This window comes from Caenorhabditis remanei, chromosome IV (assembly GCF_010183535.1).
Source record: "Caenorhabditis remanei strain PX506 chromosome IV, whole genome shotgun sequence".
Classification (NCBI taxonomy): domain Eukaryota; kingdom Metazoa; phylum Nematoda; class Chromadorea; order Rhabditida; family Rhabditidae; genus Caenorhabditis; species Caenorhabditis remanei.
This window is the reverse complement of record NC_071331.1, coordinates 18,272,054-18,283,360: the sequence shown is the minus strand read 5'-3', so window position 1 is coordinate 18,283,360 and position 11,307 is coordinate 18,272,054. Positions and strand designations below refer to the sequence as shown.

The 11,307-nt window shown below is 40.7% G+C and overlaps 3 protein-coding genes across 3 annotated transcripts; 2 read left to right on the top strand and 1 right to left on the bottom strand.

Moving 5' to 3' along the window:
- Positions 1-435: 435 nt before the first annotated feature.
- On the top strand, positions 436-3,105 carry GCK72_015065 (uncharacterized protein; the record flags this gene model as incomplete). The annotated part of the gene is made up of 14 exons (XM_053730604.1): positions 436-511; positions 561-666; positions 925-1,062; positions 1,107-1,200; positions 1,247-1,474; positions 1,522-1,599; positions 1,653-1,721; positions 1,779-1,943; positions 2,249-2,397; positions 2,448-2,518; positions 2,563-2,653; positions 2,699-2,759; positions 2,936-3,022; positions 3,070-3,105. The coding sequence occupies 14 exons, from the start codon at positions 436-438 to the stop codon at positions 3,103-3,105; spliced, it is 1,449 nt and encodes a 482-aa protein (XP_053585376.1).
- Positions 3,106-5,389: 2,284 nt separating this feature from the next.
- Positions 5,390-5,638, top strand: GCK72_015064 (uncharacterized protein; the record flags this gene model as incomplete). Its single annotated transcript, XM_053730603.1, has 1 exon — positions 5,390-5,638. The coding sequence occupies one exon, from the start codon at positions 5,390-5,392 to the stop codon at positions 5,636-5,638; it is 249 nt and encodes an 82-aa protein (XP_053585375.1).
- On the bottom strand, positions 5,538-10,032 carry GCK72_015063 (uncharacterized protein; the record flags this gene model as incomplete). The annotated part of the gene is made up of 4 exons (XM_003108703.2): positions 5,538-5,617; positions 5,668-6,039; positions 6,089-6,354; positions 9,914-10,032. The coding sequence occupies 4 exons, from the start codon at positions 10,030-10,032 to the stop codon at positions 5,538-5,540; spliced, it is 837 nt and encodes a 278-aa protein (XP_003108751.2).
- Positions 10,033-11,307: the final 1,275 nt, after the last annotated feature.

The following is an 11,307-nucleotide window of genomic DNA, read 5'->3' as shown; positions in this document are numbered from 1 at the left end:
ATTGAGATTTTCTGAATACCGAAATTCAAAAATTTTCTTACAACAGTCACATCTTCACCACTCCATTCCCCACCACCCTTTCACCTCTATCTTTCAAACGTGTTTACACAAGAAAGCCCAAAAAATCATATCATTTCACACGCCGTCCACCCCCCGCTCTATTGATAATGGATATGCAAATGAGCACCGTACCCCCGTGGCATCTAGAATCTTCTTCTTCCTTTTCTTCACCTCGTTCTTTACTTTTTTCCTTCTTCAACCTAGCGAGTTGACACGAGAAAAGAGAAACGATTTCAACTGTATATGCTTTTCATTTTTATGATTGCCGCCCCGTTTTTCCCTCTTTTTCGTTCGTTTCTGTCTCTTTTTCCATCCTTTTAGTGATCACTTTTTGCTTCGAATAAAAAAGATTTTTGATCAATTCAGAGCCAACCCATGACGGTTTCTTACAACTCGGATGTCTCATCGGTGTCTTCCACCAATTTTCTGAGACTTCTGTTGAGATGGAAAGGTAACCAAATTCAATAAGTTAGCAGTCAAATCTAGGTTTTTCATTTCAGGTTCTATCTGGAAGAGTGTCTCATCAGAACTATTGATATGGTGTTCCTTCTATCTTGCCATCGCTGTAGTCTACCACTACTTCTTATTCCCAAACGGATACTATGAGTGAGTTTTGGAATCTGGAATTGGAATTAAAAAAAACTAAAAACGTAAGCCCAATGCGGGGCTCGAACCCGCGACAACCAGATTAAGAGTCTGGTGCTCTACCGACTGAGCTAACCGGGCGGCGAGAATCTAGGTTGCGTAAGAAAAGGAAAAGAAAAAAAGAAAGAAGAAAAAAAGAAGAAAAAGAAGAAGGGGAGAATGGCATGTGGCCTGTATGCGCCTCTCAAAGTTAATTATGTCTAACTTGCATGATTTCAGCGCTTTCAACGATGTTGCCTACTACTGTGGAAAGGAACTTCACAATTACATCCCTCTCACTTTCATGCTCGCCTTCTTCGTTTCAATCATCGTCGAGAGATGGAGAACTGTTTTCGTTAATATGGGATGGATTGAAAGGTGAGTCCGAGTTCAAACTACACACATTTTCATATATTTTATAGTGTTGCTCTCACACTAAACACCGTTATTATCTCGAGATGCGAGGAGGCCAGACTCATTCGAAGAAATATCGTCCGGTATTTGGTACTGGCTCAGGTTGAACAAACAGACACACAGACTGACAGACCGTTTGAAATTTCAGATTCTTACTTTCCGTGACATTTCGATCCGAGTTCGTAGAAGATTCCCCAACATTGATACCATCAAGAAAGCAGGATTCATGACTGTCGCTGAAGAAAAAATGCTGGAAGATCTGGAACTGTCTTATAACAAATATTGGGTACCGGTTAACTGGTGTGTCACGTTGACAAATCAAGCGAGTGCAAAGGGTTACACGAGTAGTCCTCCAGGATTGGTTCACTTGATTCAGGTCTGTCTGTGTGTCGGTTTATCTGATTTCCTATTGAATATTTCCAGGAGATCAAAAACTTCCGAAATGGTTTGGCTACTTTGTGCAACTATGACTGGTGCCCAATCCCTATTGCCTATCCACAGGTATCTATTTGAAGATAGTTTAAATGTGAAAATGTTTTTTTTTCTCCCTCCAGGTTGTCTTCTTCGCCGTCCGAGTTTACTTTATCTTCTGCCTGATTTCCAGACAATACATCAGAGTGCCCGTGAGTTTGCGGAGGTGTCTTCGAAAAGATTCTGAATCATCTCTGAAATATTTTTAGAACAAGGACTTTGAATCTGTACAACTGTTTATTCGCCCGTTTATCACAATAATAGAATTCATCTGTATTGTTGGATGGATGAAAGTCGCCGAAGCACTTCTGAATCCACTGGGGGAGGATGACGACGACTTTGAAAGCAACTTTCTGATTGACAAGAACATTTTTGTGAGTTTCTATTTACTGAAACAATACAAGTCCACCCCAGTAATTAGAGACCACGTGAACCTGAGAGACGCAGACAAGCAACATGTCCTTCTCCCCTTCTTTCTTTTTTCTTCTTTCTTCTTTTCTTTTTCTTACGCAACCTGGATTCTCGCCGCCCGGTTAGCTCAGTCGGTAGAGCACCAGACTCTTAATCTGGTTGTCGCGGGTTCGAGCCCCGCATTGGGCTTACGTTTTTGCTTCTTTTTTTGAGCTGTCAGAAACATTTTTTAATCCGTATTGACAATCAGACAAGGATACCTTTTCAGACTGGTATGAAAATCGTCGATTGCTTTGATGAAGTGCCACCACTCGTTGAGGACACCTTCTCAGATCCCGGAGCTGTGCCAATTTATTCTGAAGATAGTCAAAGAAATTATCAAAATGGTGCTCTAGTTGGATCGGTTTCCAATGTGACGTGAGTTTGAAGGAGAAAGGAAGAATTGAATTTATCGTTCATATTTCCAGATTGGCTCAATTCGACGAAAACATCACCATGGTTCCAGTCGCCCCACGTCTTTCAGTCGGAGATATTCATAGTATGTGTCACCTGTTAATTCATCAACATCATCAAAAATTTCAGGTCATGATCGTCCATCGATCAGACGTCGCTACAGATCTGGGAATGCTTCCCAAACAGTCTCCAGAGCCAGCAGCTTCCGTGAGCCACGATTGTTAGTTTGGAAGAATCTAGCTCAACTGAAAATTGAATTTTTCAGGCAACGTCAGAGTTCTGAAGGCGAGCGCAACGATGCATATGAGATGGATCACGAACCTTATGTGAGTTATGATGACGTAGTGTCACTGGGATGTTCCCATATAAGAAAGAAAACAAATTAGGTGAAATATTTCGGGTTGAATAAGAACAGAAGGCGACTTAACACCTAGTGGATTAGCCAGATCTCTTTCTCAACTTCCCGCCGAACCAACTGTTGCAACAATGTGTCAATTTTCAGTTGGAAGAGCCATCTTCTCCAACGAAACACGCGAAATTCTTCACCAATCTTACAAAAGTCGACGAGAACGATGATGAGGATCTCCCTGTAAGCTCCCCCCTACTATTCAATATCCTAAATCTTCAAATTTCCAGGCCACTGCCAAGACGTCTGTCGTGTCAAGAGTCTAATCCATCACTACTCATCCTGCTCTACTTTGTGTTTTTTTATTAACCCATTCGGTTTGTAATCAATCAATGTATGATTATAAAAACGTTGACTTTGTTACAAATCATATTTTATTATGATCTTGTTGTTACAAAACAGCTGCTCTTGACATTAGGTCTCGGATTGGGTTTAGGTCCGGATTTAGAGCAGATGGATGGAGACGTCTGTTATGGTTACGATGGTGGGAGTGAGGTAAGGTTTTGGAGAAGGCTTGGTCCGCAAATGACTGGTTGGCACTGTATTTCAGTGCTACCGTACTTCCTCCCTAGATGAGCAGAGAGGTTTGGGTTGAAAAGTTCCATTTTGTTTGAAAATCTTATTCAGCGTAGATCCAATACCGATAAAAGTATACAGAATCAACATGATTCCTATAAAATAGATAACTTAGGCGAGAATTTGGCAAGCCTTTGGTAGGATTCAGGCCCAGGTAGGCGTACTAGATTGGGCTGGGGTCAAGGCAGACTTTATTTGGAAAAAAATCTGAAAATCCGATCAGTTTTCTGAGAAAATTTCTCTGAAATGTTCTTTCAGACCCATCCTTCCCTCTCTAACCAGACTGTGTTCATCTCCTCTCTGCCATCCCACGAAATGATTGATAGATGACAACCTAACTGCGTTCCCTCTGTTACTCACTTCAAAGACCTCACCCGACACACAATTCTCATCACCCAATCCCCCCTCACTCAACATACCCGAATGTCTTCATTTCGTATTCGCGCAAAATGCGTTCGAACCCTCTTATTAAGGCATGATATGATCCCTGCCCGCTTCTGTTCTCAATGATGCGTCGGGAGGTTAATTAGGTGACGAGCTGAGGGTGGCATGTGTGGTGTGGATTATGTGTTTTTGACCCTACCGACAGAGAAGATTACCAAAATTTTCAACGAATTATTCATGAGAAGGATGGCCTCTTGTCACAATTGACTGTTTTTGAAAATTTGATCTACAGTACTCCATGTAGCCCTACAGTATCCCATAAACAATTAATCCCTCTACCTCTCCAAATATTTTTCAAATGATTCAATTTTCCGAGGCGGTCGTCAAAAAGAACAGCAGAGATGACCTTCTTTCAATAATGATTGATTTGCATATGGATATTCAGATTCAACCAATTTTTGACACACTAATTCGGTGAAGGGCAACGACGCCAACATGTGTCAATTCGGTTTTTGACATGAAAATGGACAGAAAATTGAAATAATGCAAAAATGGAGAGGATTGAAATGAGGTGAAGGAGGAAGAATTGAAATTGGAATCGGTTACTGTTCAAATTATTGGAATAGGAAATGGAACAGTTGGGTGATGGACTGGTATAATTAACTGGTTCAGAGGTGACTGGTTACGGTTGTCTGGCTGCAAAACAGGGGTACGGTATCTGGAAAATTCTAAAATTTTTCAGTTTGATTTTTTTGAAGACTATCGCATCCTCCTGTCAAGCCAATTTTATAGAAGCTTGAAACTGACTGAAAGGGGTTTTCGAGTGATAACAAAATCATAATTGAAACAGTTTAACGGACAAAGGCGTTGTCGGAGAGAGAATCTTCTTTCCCGTACCAAAAACTCCATCGGTGTGAAAACAGTATCGTGAAAAATTGCCGGCTGACCAAAGTGGTGATCCCTTGTTTGGTGTAATTTCTACATCTATCCGGATTTCAATCCGAAATCTTTCATATTAGAAAAAATCAAGATCCAACTCATCCCAAACCATCAATCAAACTGATAAACTAGTAAGCTGTCGGACCATAAGTTCAGTAGCTCCCGTATTTATGAACCTGCTTGATTTCCTAGCTACGTTCTGACCTACCAGTTTGGTCCCGTCTCCCCCAGAAACCCAAAAGTTCAAACCCCTTACCCTAACTTCACCCACCTCATCCTCTCCCTTATTCCTTAGAAACTTTTCTTCCCTCTTCATCAACACGTTTTCTTCAATTCTTCTTATTGTCCTTCAGAGATGCGCCCCTCTTCTTCTTCTTCCCCTTGCGCGCGCGAAATACGGTCCACTTTTGTGATTTATTGTGGTAAAGTGTTTACACAACAACGTACACTCATTTGATTTATATATTTTATTCAAATTACAATGAAGACGAAACGACGAAATGAAATGAAGTGCAAGATCTTCAGAAATCACAGACAAAATAATTAATTTTCTAGGAAAAATTGTTAGCTCATTCTAGGGTGATACCGGTCAAGAAAAGTGAGGGAAACTTTGGTCAGTCAAAAGGGCAATATACAGAGAAAAACTGAGCAATGAAAGAGAAAAAGAAAGAGGTGAAACACTGGGAAACCCGTTTGGTTGGAAATGGGAAAGATGGAAAATGTGATGATGGGATGGAATGGCACCCGGGATTTGATGAAGAGATGACGGTAGGGAAATCTAGAATTCTCAGGGAAATGCTCAGAGAAGTCGGAGCAGGAGGACGGCTGGAAGCAGTAGTAGGTATTGTAGTTGTCCAGACGAGGAGTAGAGAGATTCCACTGAAAAACAATATGGATTAGTAAGAACGGTTAGGCCTTCAGAAACTCACCATCCCCAATCTCATGAATCTCAAAATCGACGACTTCTGCTGGCACTTGCTCGTATTCATCCTTCTTATTCCCTTGATACAAAGTCACTCGTTCGCCACGTGTCACTTCTGGCCACTGGTTGTCAATTGGCATCACTTTCTCATAGAATTGCTCCCACAACTTTTCCGAGTCCGTCTCTTCATCAGTGGTTTCTGGTGCTACTGTAGTAGTGGTAGAAGTCGTGGTTGTTTTCTTATGATGATGATGGCGATGATGTTGAATTCCAATATCTCCATTTCTATCAGTGATGTGGATCACCATTTTCAGGTTATGAGAGGCACAGAGACCGCCTTGATCATTGTAAAGACCCTTTCGGGAGCCAGTGGAAGTTGCTGAAAGTAAAATATGAAATCTCTGTCAGAATCTCGGACTAAAACTTACAAATAAAATAATAGGTGACTCCTGGCCTATAATCTAATCCAGATGGGTTCGGACTCATCAGCCGGAAAGCTACTTTTAGCTTCTCCTCCTGAAATGGTTGTGTACATCGACCGAGTTCTTTCGCACTCGATTTCCGTTGACAATTCTCATATTCTTCTTCTGTAACTCTGTAGATAATCGACTGCTCCGTACGTTCATCAGAATCCTTATCGAAAAACGGACAGATGATGTCAAGAGTGTCTCCAATTGCAGCGTACCGTTCGACTCTGGAAATAGGAAACTTTTCTCAATCGTGCTCCAAAACTGTGTATTCTCAGATTTTTCCAACAAGGCTAAGCGCAGTCCAACCATTTTGAAGATCTCCCGACTACCGTACTCCTACAATTTTCAAATCTTCAAAGACCTGAACCCTCCCACTTCCGCCTCTACTGCCACCCATGCCCCAAACACACTACCAAATACAAAAAAAGACTTGAGAGGCTAACATAAATAGAAAAACTCATAACTTCTCACGGAACATAAAACTTACCTATCCCTTCTCAGGGGGCGACCATGAGTCGCCTCGATCCCCATCTGAACACCACAAAACTTTTGCCGACACTTTTTCGAAAAAGGAGTATTACTTCTTTTTGTTCGACACCCAGTATACCCGGACACGGGACAATAGTCATCAAGGCGGCTTACTCTTTTGTGATGACGAACCGAGAGACAGAGCGTGCGCGAAACATATTGGAATAAAGAGATAATGGTAGAGGATTGGGAATTTGAAATTATATGAGATACAATATGGGATAAATTATTTACAGATTCTCATAAGGATAACAGGCCAAGATCCCAAAAGCTGTTTCTCAATTATTTGGCTTCTCCCTATAATCCTCTCTTCCACCTCATTTCCTCTGTTACCGTATATCCATATTACAGTTACATAACCTCAGCCAGCCACCCGTTCCCCCTCTCTCATTTCATTTCCCCTTTTCAAATCCGAAACAGTTTAGTCTCGTAATAGAGCTTCCTAATTGATGTGCTCTCTTCCACCAGAATGTGATGAGCATGTGGTCATGAACAAGGGTCTTCCTTCCTTCCTTCCTGGAGAAGGAACAGATGAAGCTTCCTCAAATCTCCAGAGATTAAGACAAGGACCACCAAGGTCTATTGAGAAGAGAGAAAGAATATTCGGCATTGTTCAAAGACACCTGTCTTTTTGCGGCACTACGCATGTTAATTAGCCGTTTTGTATCGGAGAGGAGCATGCGGAGGAGATAGACTCGACCGTTTTATTGGGTTCAATATGGAGATAAACGGTTGGTGGAAAGGTTCAATGAGGTTGAGCGATTTGCATATTGGTGGTAGAAGTTGATTGGCAGAATAGGTTTTACACGAGGTACAAAAATGCATTACTAGTCTTTTTGATCCCCATGCCTATCCGTGTCTCGTAGATTGTTAGCTCAATCCATAACTACCTGAGTATCCACTAACACTATTTGACCTATGACCGAATTCCTACTGTAAATCAACAAAATCAACACCTCACCTCAATAGTCCACACAAACTGTTATGCAACACCCAACTGTAACAATTACTCGGCAAACACGCAAAGACCGTAATCCCCAAGGTGCTAAATCCTTCCCAAAACTCGATTTTTGCACCTCCGTGCGGCAAGAATTCCCTCACAACAATTGGCAGTTGATTAGAACAAATTAGCTTTCCCGACAACAAATGGTCCCCTCCCTCTATTCCACTTGATTTGTGCAAAGTGGTTTTGATAATTGGAGAGATGAGAGAAAGAGTGAACGAGGAAAATGTTGCTCCTTGAGCATCAACTCTATTTGCAAACACAACAGTAACTACTTGAGATATAGATGTTTTCGGAAAGAGAGCTGTGCCCCCATATTTGCCCTCTATTCGAAACCGATACTGTTTCTATTTTCTCCTCGAGAGGAGCCTCACGATATATATAACAAATCTAGGTATCTAACAAATTTGTCTGAGCCTTGAAGCAGGTGACCCGGGGTGTCCTGGTGGGTCAGTTACATAAGAAAAAGCAGCTGCTGACCATCCGAAGCATTCTCATGTTGCCTCTGTATCTCTCTCGCTACCCGCAGGTGTTTACCGTGTTCAAAATGACTTTGCGGGCTGACCTGGGTGTGTCTCGAGGGCCTTATCTACATAATCCATACACCGGAAGGAAGTATAATAAAGGAAATTGAATTGGGGATAATATGGATACATAATTTTGTCGCAAGGTACGGTGGAGTCTGAAACTCGGATTAGAACAATAATGCCATCCTCAGAGCGTATTTGTAGCAAATTTTTGTACTGAAAATCCGACTCCGTGAAAAAATTATGTTTACGTTCTACCGGATCTTCCCCCTCTATCGTAAAGTCATTCCAAAAATTGTATCTTCATTTGAAAATGAATATGAAGGAAGGCGTTCAATTTCAAAAGTTCAAATAAACTTTGCATGTTATATAAATTCATTCAGAAGGGACCACACAGGTCTCTAATTTCATTCCATCCCCGTCCTCCACTCTTCTACTAATTGTTCGTTTTGTCCCCCCTCCCTCTCCAAGGAGCAAAAGGAGCACAACCTGTTCCCCGATTGGCATAAATTTCGAAAAGAGATAAAGGTAAGAGAGAAGAAGCTTCTCTTCTCTCGAGATAACACCCGCTCATAAATCAGGCATCGTGTACTACAAGGGGTCCTCTTATTACACTATGTGTGGTTGGTTCCCCCTCTATCCCGACATACAACATGTCATCATATCATCATGATGTCCGAGGAATCTGGAGCAAGTTGCTTTCTCCGAATCCCGAAAGACTTCTTCTTCACATATGGTCTCGAGATTGACATGTTTATGGAAACGGTTCGTCGTCAGGGGAGAGAGAGGGTCAATAGAGTACAAGAACATCTGCTCCGAATGGAATATATTAGGGATTTGAGACATAAGAGAAGACACATGTGGCACCAATCATCACGTGGCATTTTTGAGTGAAAGGAGGAAGATTTATGAAGAAAAAACAGGGGGGAAATCTAATAAAAATTCACCTCACCAAGTGGATTTTGAAGAGCGTGGAACACCTGGAGGGAAATCTTCAAATCATAACAACAACAATACAAACGAAAATATGTGAGAGTTGGGATACTGAGTCTGTTTCTCATCCCAAGAGCCAACATGCCTTCTGAACTCATATGTCCCCTTTCAAGTTGCCTATCTCCCCTCATATCTTGATGTCATAAATGTCATAACCGCACGCGGTCTTGTTTTTGGTGAAAATATAGTGGATACCCATAAAAAGGTCTTGTTTCCTCTTTTCGGTGAGTATTTATGGTTGTAAAATCTTATTAAATGAGATGTTTTGGGAGAGGAAATTCTTGATAGGTGGGATGTTCTCAAGGACTTTGGAGGATGGTCAATTATATCAGAAAACGGTAGTCAGGGATTTTGGGCAAGAGATCGTAAGATTTTCGAAAAAAAAATCCAATCCTGTCTACCCGATATCTTCTTAATCCTCAAAAAGTGTGGCTCCATCTGTTCCCAGATTAATTCTTGATACTCTAGGCCCCCCGGGCTCTTGGTCCTTATTCTCAATATTTGCTCAGTGGTACATAATTAGTAACATCGTTTGGTTTCGGCTTACTCTCTATCCCTTCATGCACCCCTCCCCTACGCCTACAATCGGCTTCCTCTTTATGGTCCCCCGGTAACCAATTCTAGGGGGATATTCTCGCGGCAGGAGGGCACAGATACATATAAGGTAAATATTGTTAATAAGTGTCGAGTGGTGTCGGGAAGCTTTTGATAAAAAGTAGAGAGTAAACTTACAGAGGATTTGTCGAGTTCCAGTAGATTTGCGGTAAACGTTTTGCAGTGGAAATGGGCATTTGGGACAGTAAAAGGAGAGGCAAGATGTAGTTGAGCAATGTGAGTGATTGAGGTGGCATGGCTGAAAATATGAACTAATTGTAGTTGAAACAGAAAAAAATACGGAAAAAAAGTGGGAGTAGATAGAAAAAAGTAAAAATTCCGGAAAAATTCGAAAAAAGCGAAAATTCGGAGGGAATGGGACTCTCGTAAAAATTTAAAAATTAGTTGAAAGGTATGGTGATTGAGCTGGAAACTTCAAGAAAAATGATGATGATTCGAAGATCTTATAAACTGAAAAATGCGAAAATTCAGATAAAATTTTTCAAAAACCGACTTTAAAGAAGAAAAATGTGTTGTGATTTAGAGGAAAAAAAGCTTGAGAATGAATAGAAAAGGCTTAAAAAAAGATTTTAGGACCGAAAAAGTCTAGAAATTTTTTAAAAACAAACGATTTTTAGTCAGAAAATTCTATAACATTAGAAATTTATGTTTTTCTGCTAGATTTTCCAATCGAGCTTCTGAAAATTTTCAGAATTCCAGAATTAAATTCGAAAATTGAAAACATTGTTGAAAAACTAAAACTCAATTTCAAATCCTTCGTCCCCCCAAAATCAATACTAAATTCAAAAAGATGATTCAAGTGGAATGTAGGAATGATGGAATGCCAAAAAAGGTCAAAGGGGCTCTTCAGATTCCTGTGAAGTGGCTAGTGAGAACCAGCAAAAACAAGAAAAAGAGGAATCTACATATGTAAAAACTACATAAATGAAAAAAGTCGCATTTCAAAAAATTAAAAATTGAGGTAAATAAAATGTATCAAATGATAATATGAAACAGAGGTTTTGGGTCGACATACGGGAACAAGTGGCCTTTCCCTTCAGCACCCGCAGTCCCTCCAATAGGCTCCGCCCACTCGATCTTCCCTCCTCCTCCGCCCCGGCGTTGTCTCCTAGCTGTCAGGAGAGATTGGGAGGAAGGGAGAGAGAGAGAAAGTGGGGATAAGGATTTGCAAATTAATAAGGTACTGTCTCTATTTCTGAATGAATGAGGAAAAAAGGAGAGGTTCAAGAGCAGGCTCTTGGCTCTTATTGGAATATATTATTGGAATTGGAATTTGGAGAGTCGGGTGGAATTGGGGTCAGGAAACGATGGATTGGTCGTGTAAAAATTGGGATAACTTGGGTAATTTTTGACCATTTTTTTGAATTTTGATATTGAATTTGAATTTGAAGAAAAATTTTGTTCAAATTGTCGGGAAAAAGATTCATCTAGAAGACTCTGGGTCATTTAGAGACAGAAAGCGAATCATTTCAAAGTCATGATGTTTCAATACTAAAATTATTTAAAACAGT